This window comes from Hippichthys cyanospilos, chromosome 8, assembly GCF_059441005.1.
Source record: "Hippichthys cyanospilos isolate Australia breed blue-spotted pipefish chromosome 8, RoL_Hcya_1.0, whole genome shotgun sequence".
Taxonomy (NCBI): Eukaryota; Metazoa; Chordata; class Actinopteri; order Syngnathiformes; family Syngnathidae; genus Hippichthys; species Hippichthys cyanospilos.
The window spans coordinates 808347-825059 of NC_142376.1; the positions used below are offsets into that span (position 1 = coordinate 808347).

Below are 16713 nucleotides of genomic sequence, written 5' to 3' on the forward strand. Positions count from 1 at the left end.
TTTTAAGAGTCAAGACATTCAGTCACAATTTTTGTTTAGCCAAAGTAGGGTTGAAAATGGCTTTTATTAAAGGGACAATGTGTAAGATTTAGACCATGTGTCATTAACAATGAATGAATTAAATGTCTGTTATAGCTACGGAAATATAGCGCCCCCTGCTGTCCGTAATGAAAAACGCTCTAAATCTTACACATTCTCCCTTTAACTTAAAGAAAATGGTAAAAAAACAAACATAGTTTGGTTTGTTTCCAATCCCTCTTTGAACAGATTTTACTGGCCTGATGAACCCTTTTTTTTTAACCCAACACGAATCCTAATAGTGGTTTATTCAAAAAACAACTCGTGAAAAGTCAATGTTTGTCTTCTCTGTGACGTTCCCGACAGCTTGCGTATGCTACGCTTGTGTGTGGCTCACATGACTGCAAAAGTAAACATTACAATTGTGGCAATGATGTCATCCCGGAAGCACACACGCATACACTCACCATGTCTAGTTTTACACCTGAACACACACATGCATTGACACATTCTCACGATTGTTTTGATATACATCTCAACTGATACCGGGCCGCACTTGAAATATTGACGTTTTGTCACTGATTTACTGTAATCCTTTAACAGTACATTCATTTGTGCTTTGTTTGGTTTTATCTTAGGTTTTTTTTGCATCGCCTCTGGCCGCTGCTGATATTACATTTTGTAGTGAGGAAAGACGTTAGTTGAGAGCGATCATTGTCGGTGACACACGCGCTATTGTGTGTCTCTGTGAAACGTGGCCCACGAGTGTCTGTAAGTTGTATTTTCTTTGTAAGAATGTTGTCATATAATATGCACAAAATGAGTTTGTTTGTTGATCCAAAAACATGTGACCGTGGATATGCTAGCTAATGATAGCATGTGATATAGCGCTGCCTTGTATGCGTTTAGCTCGTTAGCATTTTCCTTTATGCCGATTTCCCTTTGCTATGTTAGCATATGCAAAGGTTTTGCATTGCTAAGTACTCATTTCCATCTAATTGACGTTTTGTATTGACATGAATTGCATTTGTAATTGCATTATAAGATTAATCAGTCATTATAAAATACATTTTTGTATGGCTCACATGATTGTCATTTGTAGCTGCAGGTGATTGCAAGCCAAGTGGCAGGCCGCAACTTTGCATCACCATGGCGACCAATTCTTGAGTGACTCATCATAGCGCCCTTGTTTTCTCTCAGCCTGACCGCAATGGAAGCCCTCCGGTTGTTACGTTTTATTGTTAGGCTCAAATGCGGATTCGGCTTCCTCACATCTCAGCAACTTGAAACATTTAAGACAAATGTTGCTTGTGTTGTTTCTGTGTAAACATTCAACACAAGCAAAACCTCATCTCAGTTTTTTTTTTTTTTAATTAAACCTTTGAATGGGATAAAGACTTCTATGTGGAGGTCACTGTTGACTTCCCCCACTTTATATGAATCAGTGATTTAGAGTGAAACCGCACCACCTGATGGCACGGATGTGCAATTACACCCTATGCGGCAAACGCAGAGCCTTTTTAGCATAGTCACACCAGGCATTACTGGTGCATCATTTCTATACCTGAGGGAAATAATAAATGAATGATTAATTCAGGATATATATATGAACCACCAGTTTGCTTTTTTGGCAGACAAAAAAATAACTTCATCAGCATTCAAATTCTTCCATTTTTTACCTATCCGTTTCAGGAACGTATGTATTATTTTTTTTTTTTACCATTATAGAGGTTTTTTTTTAACTCACTGTAATTTTGATATGCTATAGATATGCTTCAATTTTAAAGTAATTTCTGTGGGGACAAGGCACAAAACTGAGATTTTATAAACGAAAGCGCAATTCTATCAAATAAAAGGTTCCGGTTTTCGGTCGCAATTTGATGAAAAATGTGCGCGTGGCTCTGTCGTGCCTCGCGTGCACAACCGGGATCCGCCGGCAGTTCTAGTCAAAGTCCTGCAGGACGGGCTCGTGTCCGATATCCTTGAGGAAGCGCAGCAGGTCTTGGGGCCTGATGCCCACGGTGGCGCTGTTGGTCATGGGGTGGAAGTAGACCATGTTGTGGCCCGCTTCCAGCAGGTCGCGGTCCAGCACCGAGGTGACGCTGCGCTCCTTGTCGAAGAGCAGAGCCAGAGCCGTGGCGCATCCCTGACCCACCTGGGGCAAAGTTGAGGGTTTAAGCTAGGTTCAGAGGTTCAAAGTAGGGTTGGAAACTAGCTTCAGGGATCGGATTTCAAACCTCAAATATTGAATTTGGATTCTACACGTTTTGGATGTGTTTGGGTGACTAAATCGGCCCTGGGTCAAAGTGACCCAAGAATATTATTGCTGTTGGGGGGGGGGGGGGGGGGGGGGGGGGGGGGGGGCAGTTGATTACACATGACCTTGGGTCAAATTGACCCAGGATGTTACCAATATTCCAGCGTAAAAAAACACAGACTGTAAATTAAGTAGTGCCCTCGTTACTATGTGAGTCGGTTTCCAATCGAAAACTGGGTTTTTGACACTTTTGGGTATACGCGTACACCTCCGGGTCATATTGACCCAGAGACATATTTGCCGTTCCTGACAAATGAAAATAAATCATTGGTGGAAGCAAAATATTGGATTCGGATTTTACACATTGTGGACACATTTGTGTAACTAAATAGGCCCCGGGTCAAACTGACCCAAGAATGTTCTTGCAAACAAACACGGCGACAATATGACTTTGTCACCTTGAGTTTTTCCAGCATGGTGGCCTCGTCTGCAAAGCGAAGGTTCCCGCTGCCCACCGACAACTTCTTGGCCAGCTCGTTCAGGTTCACCTGCGCGGGAGCACAGAGGATTATGGGAAAGGCCGCCACGTTAGGAAACATTCACCCATTCCGTACTCATTCTGTCAGACGTATTTGATCATGGATCTTCATTGTTCTCTGAAAAGTCCACACACTTTGTAGTCATTAGTAAATGTGTGTGATGTATTTGTGGAGTTAGGTTAGGTATTTGGCAGATGTGGAAGGAAGGCCTCACCTGCCGGTCGTGACGCGCCGACACCAACCACAAAGTCTTCTTCTTCTTGTCTTTGAGGAAAAGGTTTTTGGTGACCACGCCATCCACGTCCTGGAGGTGAGGCATCATCTCCTCCACCGTGAAAACCTCACACACGCAAAAAAGAAAAACCGCAACAAAAAATAATTACTTTGTAGTATCTTTACTTTGTTCTTTAAAGGTGAAAAGTGACACGATTTAAGCTATTTGACATTTTTTATAGCTTGAGAGCATATTATTATTTATGGTCAAGTGGGGGGGGGGCGCAAAATGTTTTCTTTTTTTTGGGTGAGATTTGCAAAAAATAATTGAGGAGCACTTTTCTAAACAATCAATTTAAGAGCAGTATGTGATAGTTCCTTTTTTTTTTTTTTTACAATTTGCATTGCACGTGCGCGCAAATGCATGAAATAATTCAAATTTTCAATAAATTTTAATTTAAATTGATCCCGCAAAAAGACTGGCATAAGAGCAGGCCAAAATAAGAGCTTTGGCTTCACTTTCAAGGGTGCTGACGTGGTTTCTTCATGCTAAGACATATAGCGAATAATCTCACAAAGAAGCCCCCTAAATTTAGATTTGATATAGCCGAATTAATCAAGAAAATCCCAGTGATGCATCGGTGGCATGCAATGTGTTTCAGGATTTGATTTCATCTGACATCCAGCTGGCAAACCAAAAAAATAACGAAAATATTTCATTGGACTTCCATTGCATGCTTCTTATGTGACATACTTTTGTTCATTTCCTCAACAGCAATGACAATATATACAATATATGTATTTTTGTTCCCCGATTGTAACTTTTGCACGTTGAACGATTGATGTTATGTATTTCTTTCTGTACATGTGTGCTGAGGTTACCGGCGGGTGATCGACGCAGCACGTCCGGATGTTTAAAGCTTCTAAACGTTGCTCCAGTTCTGCCCGCAGCCCCTCGGACATCTTTAACTAATAAAGTTTTTATTTTAATACGATCTTAAGTCAGTGAGACGGCACACGGGAGGCAGCTGCTGCCGTCCTCTTTCTTCTTCGTTGCTGTCAATGTGCTCCTTTTCCCTGTGGCTGCCGCGGTGCGCTTTACCAAGTACTGCCACCTGCTGGAGGCTTTTGGCTACCGCTCAGCGCCTTGGTAAACGTTATGAGAGCAAACGGCCAACAGGTGAGCCATAAACTAACAACGTTATTTGACAAATACAAATGACAATAACACAAAAACAGAAAATAACGCTATCTACTAAAGAAGTCATTGGGGTCGACATAAACAGAAACGAGTGCATACATCTTATGTTTGAAAGAATGCCAAACTGAGAGATTTATCATCCATTTCTTCCGATTTTTGCATTAATTATTTCAACGACACCTCGTGAACGGGGTGTGAGACATTTTTGCGTTGACTCACCCAAACCATCGTGTGGCGCAAGCCACCAACTTATGACATTTGCAAGTCTTCAAAACTCATAATACTCAAATAATGACATACAATTTTCCTATTTCAGTTACATTAATATATTAAAAAAGTTGGGCAATTTACTTTTTTTTTGCCTGGTCTGACACTCGTCAGAGCCCCGCCCCCTTTCCGTCATCGTCAGTCCACCATTTTATCAAGGCAGACGAAATTGTAATCGTTGGCCCATTAGTCCGTTAGTGTATTTTTGCCCAACCTTCCGCCACCACTAGAGGGCGACATTTGTTTGAATTATTCTTTTGAAGAGTATCTGGATATCGGCTGGGCTCAGCAAAAACACCTGTTTCTAAACACAAAGCTGCATAAACATAATACAAGCTTGAGGTTAATCTGTTTTGCTCTGTGACATCAGAAATGAAAAAAAGAATCATTCTACCTGACATGACTAATCCTTATCTTCTTAAAATCACAAATGCAAATGTTACGTCAGCGGCGATTGGAGTCCGGCTGACTGATAAAAACGGCCATGGCAGCGAATGAGTACAAATGGGTCGATTGGACACATAACACAATAAGCACACAGCCGTCATACAAATACTACAACGCATGCAGTAACAATAATCAATAACACTCTTTTTTTAATACCTTTTCTGAATAGATCTATACAGATAGAGCGCTACTTTTCCTGATTAAAAACAGCTTTACATTCGTCCTCGTTCCACTTCCACCTGAATGGAAAGGACGCTCACGTACGCCGACCCACTTCGGCGAGGTCACTGGGTCGGGCCCACGAAGCCGACAGCCTTTTAGCAAATGAGCGGCAGATAAATGTCGGGAGATTTGTGTCGACGGCGCCCGTGAGGTAAGCGTCACTCAGCGATGGGAACAAAAAAAAAAAAAAAAAAACATCTTTTATGAAGGTCAAGGTTCCTGAATTGAATTCCAATGATTATGTTGTCTTAGGTGCGGATTCGACTTGTTTTTCTATGTGGCCAACAAGTTGTTGTCTGGCGCTTACTCGTTCCGGAAGAAAAATATTTTGGGGAAATATTTTTATTTGGCTTCAGTTGAAGAGCCCTCTAGTGGCCATCCTCCATTTGTGTTTCAGTCCACACCTTTGTGAGTGAGTTGGCTTCCAAATGACCTTCAATATGTGCGGCTGTCAATCACTCAACGTCCTACATTCCTCTCCGCTCGCTTGGCGCAATCATGAAGCGGCCCCCGCCGTTACCGTGGCGACCGTACCGTTATCGATGAGATCCCGTCCACCGCCCCGTCTCGAGGAATCGGATTGGCGCCGAACGAAGCGCCCGTTTACAATTTTAGACACTTTTGGTTTCCTAAAAAGTCTGGCTTGTATTTCGTGAGTCCGTCTGGCCAATTGCTTTTCTTTTGTTTGTTTGTTTTTTTCCAGTTTGGTTAAAATGTCTTTTTATTGATTTTTCTAAACCTCTAAGAAATATGCTGCAGGATCATGTACAATTAACACACATATTTATAAAAACAATACATACATATATGTAGCAACGACATACCTACAGTACATATTCCCAGACAAAGGTAAAAGGTAACAAAACCTTTTCCGTTTTTAATTCCAAAATGGAAGAGTTCTTGTATTAAATGGATGTTTTGTTTTCCAGACGATCAACTTGAACAATTCCATCATCATCATCATGTGTCAGCGCCTTTTATAACGTAGGACTGAATATGTCTTTTGTGGATGATTGGGTGTACCTAATGATGTGGCCGTTTGCGCTGATTCCAGCTTTTTGTCTTCATCTCCTAATGTCCTCTGTTGCATTGACACAGCGACCCACATACGCCCCCCCCGCCTGTGTGTGTGTTTTCGTTCATATAAAGGGCACCTGAGCGGAGGTGAAGTCTTTTTGCAGCGAAGGATTCCTTGTTCTTGTTGAAGACTCCTCATTTTTTCCAGTGAACTTGTTGGACATTAAAAACTATTTTTTGTCTCCCCCAACACCATCACACTCCTCCAATTTTGGATTCTTTTCATCGTCATTGTCCTCTTCAGGTAAAGTCAAAGTTTATTTAAAAAAAAAAAAAACTGCCTTGATGTACAAGTATAAAGGTTGGGGGTGGTAATCTTTGACCGTCTCGCAATTGGATTCCGATTTTGGCGTCTCTGCTTCGATTCAGATTGATTTTCGATTAGATGGCTTGCGAACGACATTATTTTCAAGAAAAGAAGCAAGCAGACTGAACCGGCGTTTGAGTCCACCCTTGGTCACGCGCAGAAATATAACTAAAACCGAAAGGATCACGGATATAAGACGGTCCATCTTATATAAAATTGTGAATGCATTCATGACTCATCAATTCAACGAGTTAGTCAATAATTTTGAAATTTGTCAAATAAACCCACGCAATTCACGTCATCGTGTGACCTGGAGGTACTGCTGTATCGAATTCCACGTGCTGGTGACAGTTCGGAATAAGTTCCAATGGGCATAAGGTAAAAATCGGATTTCACCTGTCATTCCGAACAAGGCGGAAGAATAGCTAGCGCACGTAAAATTGGCCATGAAATCCAAGTTGCGCGGAGGTGCAGGGCTTCGCCTCTGCGCGTAGCCGCTTTGATTGCGTGCTTGTACGCCATTGTGCGCGAAAGTGTTTGAGAGTGTTGCGCGCACATGTTGCCTGTGCAGTTGGCGCCGGGAGGAGAAGCGCGAGGAGCGACGGGATGAGCGCTACGCGCCACTACCAGAATTTCATTTCCCTGAGCGGCTCCCCGCTGGACGCGCAGCCGGCGCGGAACGTGGCAGAAGCCTCGCCCACGGTGAGTCCCACTTGAAACCCCGCCGTCGTTCCGGCAAATTCAAAAGAATACGCGCATTCAAACATGCGACGTGGGACTACTGTAATGTATTTGAGGCCACGTCTTTAAAAAAAAAAGGAGAAAAGAATGTTTGAAAATAGTTTCAAAATACAAAATAGAGTCAATGCCATTTGTCTCTCATTTTCTCATATTTCCTCCAACGTAGTCGAACCAGATGAAAATAATGATCAATTTCACGTATTTTTTCATTAAAAAACAAACAAAAAAGGAAACGAAAGCAAAAAAAATGTTTGCTTTTTTTTTTTTTTTTTTTTTACTCGGAACCTTAACATTGAATTGCTATGTCGATCCGTTATCCATGACTTGCTGGATGTTACGGACAGCGCGGGCGGATGGGCGGAAGGTCCGCGTCACATATTGATGGCACGAAGGGAAAGTTCAATGACCTACTTGACTGCGGATGCTGCGTGCACAACTCCGAATCAGCACCAAACGCAGTCTTTACTCTAATGAAGAAGATTGCCATTGGTTTTCGCAGGACTTCTGGCCTATCCCCATTAGTTAGGAAGAAGGCGCACCTAAAAACCTTGAAAGTTCTCAAAAGCTGACGGTGCGCCTTCTAGTGCGCAAATACTTTATTGACTTAGGCATTTACAGAGAGGCACCAATGTGTTGCTAATCCAGCCTAATTGGATAATCTATCAAATGACTAGAAATATTTTTGGGGTTGTCTTGTTTTGAAAATACAGCTTTGCATGGGTATCATTTAATATTTTTTTTTTCTTAAAATAAGACAAATTCAGGAAAAAGCCCAATTGAGACCTATACAAATATATTCCACTTAGTCACAGTAGAAAGTCCATTTAAAAGTGAAAAAGTGATTTTCTTAAATTTGGCTTTATATTGAGAACTGTTTGCCTATATTTGCAACTTGCTTAATCATTTTTAACTTCTTTTTGCACTCAGACTGTTCTGAAAACCATTAGGTAAAGGCTTCAATTAGATTTTCTTGGCTCCAAGAAAATTCTTGTCTCTATGTCAGATTTTTTTTTTTGCTATAAATATACATATAAATATGTATATATATATATATATATATATATATATATATATATATATATATATATATATATATATATATATATATATATATATCCTAATAAAATACAAATATTTGATTTTATATATACATCATATATAATTATTGTATATATTTATTTATACTAAGATATATGTAGTAGGTTTTTGCTTTTGTTCCTTTTTTGTTTTAATTAAATGTATGTATATATATATATATATATATATATATATATATATATATATATATATATATATATATATATATATATATATATATATATATATATAAACAATTTAAGTTCCACTTATAGTTATATTAAGTAATTAAGTTATTAAATAATTAAATAATAGAGTAATTAAATAATTATAAAATAATAAATCACACACACGCACGCACGCACGCACACACACACACACACACACACACACACACACACACACATATATATATATGGCTTTGGTTTCTTTTCCATGTTTTTTACTGCGTGCAAACTTGAAAGGCCTGACTTGATATTGGCAAAGGATTCCTCGTGAGGTTATCCTCAAAGGACTTTGCAATGAAAGCGATGTCAATGTCAAGACCTATGCGCTCGCGCTGGGATTGTTACATAAGCGAACCGGAGATTGACCCGCTTTGCACCAACATCATCGATTGAAACAGACTTTGAATTGTCGGGCGAATAGTCTGCGCCGCGGCGAAGGGCATCCAATGAGAACTCAAACTCATTTGAACTAACGGAGCCGTAATGTATGAAGCAAGTGGTTCTTCTATATGAAATCCCTTTTAAAATAGACCTTTCGCTGAAAGTGCGCCTCATACTGCGGAAAATACGCTGTCCAGTTTTTGTCTAGGTGATCACTGTATGATGCGCTCTATACAAAACATGTGTCTCAAATATGTAACTTTGGGGACTTGCGTTGAGTTGAGTTTGAGTTGGTGTGTTTTCATGCATTTTGTGCGTGTCCCTCCGTCCCCCCGAACGCTTGTCCACACACATGTCCACACAAGGATTCCGAGAGAACTTTGGCATGCAAGGAGCGAGGCTAGCGCTATCAACTTTGTTTTGAGAAGAATTCTTATCTCAAATGTTCATGTCGTCCCTTCAGCTCAGCTTTCAGCCCATAACGTTCCCGTTTGGGATTTCTGGGAAATGGACACTCTAGTCGAGAGGCTTTTTTTTTTTAATTAAGCGATCAAATCGTCCCTGGGGAGGATATGGAATTAAGAAGGAACTTCTCCTCTGCGCGACCTCCATCTTTGCTCGACACCGTTGACATGGAGACAAGAGACGGGCGGCTTAATTAAAGGTGCCGCGAGAGATTCATCATCCATCTCTCAGAAGGAATTAAGACGGCTGGCAGCTGATTAGCCAGCCGGGCTAACGTGAAGACTTCTCACCGCGCGGAATGTTAATGTGCTTACATCAAGGAGCGTCTCATTCACAGTCACCTACGGATAAATGGCCGCCGGCGTGCGAGGAAGCGTCTCGCTTAATGACACGATTGAAACACGCCGTGTAAATTCTTCAAATTTTTATTTATTTTTTTCACGATTAACATTTTTAGAACCCTGTTTGAAATTTTGATATGCTACAAATGCTCCAATTTGGAAGCCATTTATATGCGGATGAGGTGCAAAGTTTTTGTAGAAGAAAGTGTGATTTTATAAAATAAAGGGTTTTTAAATCAACAATACAATACATTTGAAAGTTTTTGGCCGCGATTTGATTTGATTTTCATTCTTTAGCTCGTATTTTCTACAAATCGTCATCGGACGTTACGGCCGATTCCCACCCAAATGGCCGACCTCCGTACGATGGACTTGTCCGCCAAAGTCGATATCACTGAATTGACCTTCTCGCCCCGTAGGCGACGATGAGGCCGCGGGCCTCCCACCCGTTCCCTACCGTGGACGTGCCCGACCACGCCCACTACGCCATCGGCTCCGTCATCCTCGCCATCGGCATCACTGGAACGGTGGGCAACTTCCTGGTCATCTATGCTTTCAGCAGGTGGGTGCCCGCGCAACCATATTGGTTTGGAATGACCTCGTCCGTTCCGTTTGGCCGGACGGCAGCCAAAGACGAAAAGAACGCGATCGGCGACCGATCCCAAACCCAAATGCGTGTTTCGCACGCCAGAGGTGACGGCGGCGATCGGGGAGGATCGTTGCGTAATGTAGCTTTGGCCCGCCCTAATCGCAGACGCGTCGATAATATCTTCCGCCCGGCAAACAATTCTCCCCAACCCTTTGAAGCGACTCTTCATCGACGGCAGCACTTAGCAGACGTCCATCGATCCAATTTGCGCAAGCAAGACTGACCGTCAAAACAATCAATGGCTGAGGCGGCGTCACGAAAGGAACCAGACTTTGCTTTGTTTCCGCGCATCGTTCCTGTTAACCATATAACGTATTCCTCCAAGTACAAATCGCCCCCCCCCATGGCTTTCCAAATAAAACACATGGCGTGTGTTATTAAGCTGGTTTTGTTGCCATCTCATGGATAACGCAAGCCCAGCCACTACTGTAGCTTCTATTCTATGAGCCTTATAATGCGCTGCGCCTTAAATATGAAAACACTTGAAAAATATGCCATTCATTGAAGACGTGCGTGATAATCCAGTGGGCTTTATAGTGCGGAAAATATGGTATCAGATCTTAACACTTGTGCAGTATTTTGACCATTTTTGGCTCATTTTCTTGGGACACAGTTGCTTTATTGTGCGATTTCATTTTTTGATTTGGTGCATTTCCTTCATTCATTTTTTCCCCAATGTAATTTCTTTCGTGATTTTAGTCCATTTTTGGCCTTTTACCAATTTTGTCCATTGTTTTTTGTCTTGTGCGTTTTGTCAATTGCGAGAATTAATGGACAAAACTGTATTTTATGTATTTTTTTACTGAACCCACCTGGGGAGCAGGGCTGAGGATTAGCATTTGCTCTAATCTCTACAATCCATGCATGGCATTAACTGCCAGCCTGTAACTACGTCTGACTGTATCGTCCCGATCAAATGAAACGTCATCCATTCTTTCATCCATCAAATCGATGTTCCGTTTTTTTGTCCTCAGTAGTATTTTCTTGGTATTTTTAGCCAGTATGTGTACATTTTGTCATCCTATGCCAGTTGCGAGCGGAAAACCGGCCAAGGAAACAGAAGAGTGGAAACGCAGTTATGCCTTCATTATTACAGCTGTTTTCAAGGCTTCATTATTAACAATCTTGATGTGATGGCGTGTGTGTGTGTGTGTGTGTGTTCAGGAGCCGTAGCTTGCGCACGCCGGCCAACATGTTCATCATCAACTTGGCCATCACTGACCTGCTAATGTGCGTCACCCAGGCGCCCGTCTTCTTCACCAGCAGCATGCACAAGAGGTGGATCTTTGGCGAGAAAGGTACGCATGCAGACAAAAACAATTATATTGGAAATGAAAACAATTACATTTGTTTCATTTAATATTATTTACCCTTCCCTTTTTGTCGAATGGGATCTTCCTGCGTTTTATCACATTTTTTTAACATTATAAATTCGATAACAAATATAAATTTTGAACTAAATAAATGAATTTCTTATTATTTACCCTTACCACATGTGTCCTTGACCTTTTGCAAGTCCCTTCCCCTTCCCCCATCTTTTATTTTCGCTTTAGGAGATTTTGTACATTTCTTTCTTCAAATATCATTTTAACAAAATGAAAGCCAAAAAGACAGAATTGTTGACAGGTGCAAAAAAAAAAAGACAACAAGGACAGAAAGAATTTTTAAAAAATTTGGTTTAAAGTGAGGGGAGCTGAGCCGTGTCCTGTTTTGTGCGGCAGCATGCGAGCTGTACGCGTTCTGCGGCGCGCTGTTCGGGATCTGCTCCATGATCACCCTGACGGTGATCGCCGTGGATCGTTACTTCGTCATCACGCGACCTTTGACCTCCATCGGCGTCCTGTCGCGCAAACGAGCCCTCGCCATCCTGGCGGCCGCCTGGGCATACTCGCTGGGCTGGAGCTTGCCGCCTTTCTTCGGATGGAGTGAGTGAATCCGCACAAAATGTTTGTCAACGCTCCTCGAAGAATTGGCAAAATCAAATTGCAAATAGACAACTATGCACAAAATTCACCCACCTCAAAAATATCTCAACATTTGAGTCACAACACTAGAAAAAAATAAAACGGTTGACAAAATGCACAGTAAAAAACAAAGTGGACAAACATCACAAAATGAAAAACTATATATACAGTATATCGGGGGAAAATTGGCAAAAATTCATAATGCTGTATGCAAAATTGGTAAAGTTTCACAAAATCATGGGTCAAAAATTTGTGAAACTGAACGCTTGTCCTTGTGCGCCCGTCAGGCGCGTACGTGCCCGAGGGGCTGCTGACCTCGTGCACGTGGGACTACATGACGTTCACGCCGTCGGTGCGGGCGTACACCATGCTGCTCTTCGTCTTCGTCTTCTTCCTGCCGCTGCTGGTCATCGTCTACTGTTACTTCTTCATCTTCCGGGCCATACGCAACACCAACAAGTCAGGAGGGCGCCGCGCCGTTCCGTTCCGCGCGAGGACGAAAGGCAACTCCAACCCGCGGCTTTTTCGGATTCAGGGCGGTGGGCAAGATGGGCGGCAGCGGGGTGCACGCCCACGTGGCCGCCCGCGACTCGGCCAAGAACTTCCATCGGCTGCAGAACGAGTGGAAGATGGCTAAGATCGCGCTGATCGTCATCCTGCTCTACGTGGTCTCCTGGTCTCCGTATTCCACCGTGGCGCTCACCGCCTTCGCCGGGTAAAAACACGCACGCAGACTTGCACTCTTATACAATAATCCCTCAGCATGTTTTTTGTTTTTTTTTCCCCATGAATACGGCCAAGGGATGGAAACGGGAAGGGATAACAGTACATTGACTGTATAAGATTTAATCCTTTAAGATTTAACTAAGTATTTGTGCTGTGTCTCAAATATATCAAGTATAATAACTTTTCACTTTAAAAAATTCTGGTATGGGGTACTACTTCGCAGATCTCACTTTTCACGGGGGTGAAAACCGCAAAAACGAGGGATTACCGTGCCATAAATTTCGGAATGTAAACTGTGCTTGTTATCATGTTTGGTCAGGTACAGGCTTCACTCTAAATTGACGTCCGGGCACCACTAATACTAGGCCAACCGCGGCTCTCCGTGAGACTACGGCCAAGGGATGGAAACGGAAAGATTCACAGTACCATAATTTTCAGATTATAAACCGCGTTCGATTGGTCGCAGAAAAAAAAAAAGGAATCAATAGCAATCAATTCTATTTGTGAGCAATTCTTGTCGACGTTTGTGCAGGTACGCCGAAATGCTGACGCCCTACATGAACTCGGTGCCCGCCGTTATCGCCAAGGCCTCGGCCATCCACAACCCCATCATCTACGCCATCACGCACCCGAAGTACAGGTGGGTGGAAGCTCGGGAAAGATAAATGATTACCAGCGCAGCCTTAGTAATTCTTCATCTCCCAAATCACATGAGAAACACGATCAATCCTCGGTGTAGAGAGGAAAAAACAAAGCAGAAAGTCACGAGTCGCCCGCTTTTCTCCGACGCCTCGCCTAACGGCATGCAATGCAATGAAGAGCGCGCGTCCTGATGTTCAGGGTGGCGTTGGCCAAGTACATCCCGTGTCTCGGCACACTTCTGTGCGTGCGTCCCACGGATCTTCGCTCGGCCGGCAGCAGTTTCGTGTCCACGCGGCGCTCCACCGTCACCAGCCAGTCCTCCGACGTCAGCGCACAGTTACGACGACATAGCAAGAATCGCCTTTCCTCGGCCTCCGACAGCGAATCGGTGAGTTTCAGCACATTCCTCACAACGGAATAAAATAACATCAATCCACTGACTTCGGTTCATCGAAGATGGGATCGGGGGGGCGGCGGCTTGAACCCCGTGAATTGTAGAGGCCACCAGACTGTGTTTCACAGTCCTCTCATCTTTCACTAGTCCAAATTTTTCGTTATTTAATCATTGGCGCGTCTTCTGATTGTACCGCTATCATTTCAATGAGGAATTTCCCCAGAAATGACCTTGTGCAAAGATGCGCGTCTGTTGCCTTTTCCACGCAGGGTCTAACAGACACCGAGGCGGACCTGTCCAGTCTGAGTTCCCGACCCGCCAGCCGCCAGGTGTCCAGTGACATCAGCAGGGACACGGCAGAATACCCCGAATTCAAACCGTCATCCAGCTTCAAGGCCAAAATGAAGAATCACGACTCGGGAATCTTTGAGAGGGTCAGGCGGCGATAACTGACGATGTCATCATTTCTCGAGGGGGATAAACTCAATCTCAATCTTTGTGTGTTGTTTGTCTGCGTGCAGACATCTTTTGACATGGATATTTCCATCATTGGCGGCAGCGAACGCGGCAGCATTCCTAACGTGAGTATCAAAAACACGACAACGGGAACCAACGTAGATTCAATTCAAACGTATTCTTCTGTTTTTGGGAAAAACACATCATACGGGTAGAGCGGAAACGTAAATGCGGCGCGCGGTAAATCTCGCCTTTCGTCTACCGACAGAGCGCCGACTTGTCAGACGCTCACGTGAGCAGAAGCGCGCTGAGTCGCATCCCCAGCATCGTCATCACCTCCGAGTCCAGCCCCTTCCTCCCCGTTGGAGGCGGCGGCTCACGCTCCGCCCACGCAAAGGCCACCTACGGCAACAAGGGGGCGGGCTCCGGCTGAAACGCCCGACTGCTCCGCTTTCTATCTGAGCGTTAGAAACGCGAGCCGCGATGAGAAGTGACATGCCTGTCATTTTACGCAAAACGTTCCCCTGAAAACTGCATTTTCCAAAACAAAGCAACTTAGAATATTCATGTTTAAAAGTGATATCATATTCTAAGAAACTTTCTAGCAGACAAGAAAAGTTTTTTTTTGTTTTTCACAATTTCAAGAACCTTTCATTGAATTGGACAAAAATCCTTTTTCCATTATAGTTATCCCAAGCCCTGCAAGCGCACTTTTTTTATAGCAAAAAAAAAAGCATAAAATATAAACATGTGGTAAATCTTCCCCAGAATAATTGTTTTCTTTTCAATATTCTTTTGTGAGTTTTGATGACTACTTTGTACATCGTGAGTCTTACTTGAGGGTAAAATGACTTGTTTATGATGTGAATTTTGCAGCGGGCTTTTTGTTTGAACGTTTCCATGACAACAAGTGTGTCAGAAGTATGGCTTGGGGTGGATGGCTTGTTGATAGGCCTCTCATACCAAAATAAACTTGGATGGGGATGTTTTTATTTGATTTTTGTTGTGCTTACTCGTGTTGGCAACCGTTAAATTTGATTTTCGGTCTGTACCTAAAATGTGAAGTAAAACAATGCAAATCCCTCATGTAAAAACAGTTTTAATGTGGTGTTTCTTGGACTTATCATAGACTTCCATTAATGTCATTGTTGCTTTTATTTTTATTAATAATATATATATTTTTTAAGTTTTGTTTCCACTTCAGCTAATACAGGGATTCTCAATTATTTTTTGCCAAGCCCCCCTAGGAAATGTTATAATATTCATTTAAAGGGTTGAGGAGCATTTAGGGGGAACAGATTTCTATGTCTATTTACAAGTAAAACGTGTCTCTAAAGATTCACGTTCCGAAATTACTTCCCGAACGGATTAATTTCGTAAGTAGAGGTTCCACTGTCTGTATTTTCCTTTGGTATAAGTTAGCCTATGCAAAGGTTTCACATTGATAAAAACTACTTTTCATCTAAATGACGTTTTGTATCGAAATGAATTGCATTTGTAATTCAGTCATGAATGATTGTATCAATGTCATTTGTGTACATTTTTGTAAGATATATAATTGTTGCAATTGGGTCTTACCTGGGTAACTGAGTTCTAGCGATGTTTGCTATTGAAGACAGAGACGTGAACGGCCTTGGTTTGGTGTATCGTTAAAGGTGAGCTCATATCTGATGTGCATTTCATATTCCTGGACGAACTAACTGGTCGCCTTTCACTGTCGGGGTACATAAAGACAACCAGACATTCACTCTCTGGATATTTTTTTTTATCTTCAAAGCGAAATGTTTAGCTTCAAAGCTAACGTGTTCAAACTACATACGGGAACTGGGAGGCAATAGCGCTCCATGCTGCCACATTCTGACTTGACGAAGGTTGTGTATCGCACACTTTTCAGCAGCTCAGTCACAACTTGCTCATGTGTTTCTAAAGTTTTGGCAAGACTTACTTATCATCCAAATATTCATAATGGTATCTGGGGCGTGTCATGCGTACCTGGTGAGCGCTGGTAGCTGTTTAAATAAAAAAAAAAACCCGCGCACCACAGAAGAAGTTATTTTTCCACCAGCGAAGAAGTACAACACCAACAGAAGCGGAACCTCTTC

At 42.6% G+C, this 16713-nt stretch overlaps 2 protein-coding genes across 5 annotated transcripts; one reads left to right on the forward strand and one right to left on the reverse strand.

The window, feature by feature from the left end:
• Positions 1-309: 309 nt before the first annotated feature.
• prorsd1 (prolyl-tRNA synthetase domain containing 1) lies at positions 310-16681 on the reverse strand. 4 transcript variants are annotated; one of them, XM_088421506.1, is made up of 8 exons: positions 16604-16681; positions 16431-16534; positions 16190-16325; positions 11652-11713; positions 3910-3996; positions 3029-3154; positions 2734-2823; positions 310-2173 (listed from the first exon to the last, which is right to left on the reverse strand). In XM_088421506.1, the coding sequence occupies exons 5-8, from the start codon at positions 3988-3990 to the stop codon at positions 1961-1963; spliced, it is 510 nt and encodes a 169-aa protein (XP_088277632.1). In that variant the 5' UTR covers positions 3991-3996; positions 11652-11713; positions 16190-16325; positions 16431-16534; positions 16604-16681; the 3' UTR covers positions 310-1960. The 4 variants fall into 4 exon arrangements, with proteins under 4 accessions (XP_088277632.1, XP_088277635.1, XP_088277634.1 ...); XM_088421509.1 differs by lacking the exon at positions 3910-3996; XM_088421508.1 differs by lacking the exon at positions 16431-16534 and having other exon boundaries at positions 16604-16658.
• On the forward strand, positions 6327-15707 carry LOC148419736 (melanopsin-A-like). The gene is made up of 12 exons (XM_088421503.1): positions 6327-6485; positions 7120-7250; positions 10200-10342; positions 11594-11727; positions 12151-12354; positions 12681-12852; positions 12929-13108; positions 13652-13759; positions 13960-14149; positions 14425-14589; positions 14677-14736; positions 14880-15707. Exons 2-12 carry the CDS (start codon positions 7155-7157, stop codon positions 15042-15044), a joined length of 1617 nt encoding a protein of 538 aa, XP_088277629.1. The 5' UTR covers positions 6327-6485; positions 7120-7154; the 3' UTR covers positions 15045-15707.
• Positions 16682-16713: the final 32 nt, after the last annotated feature.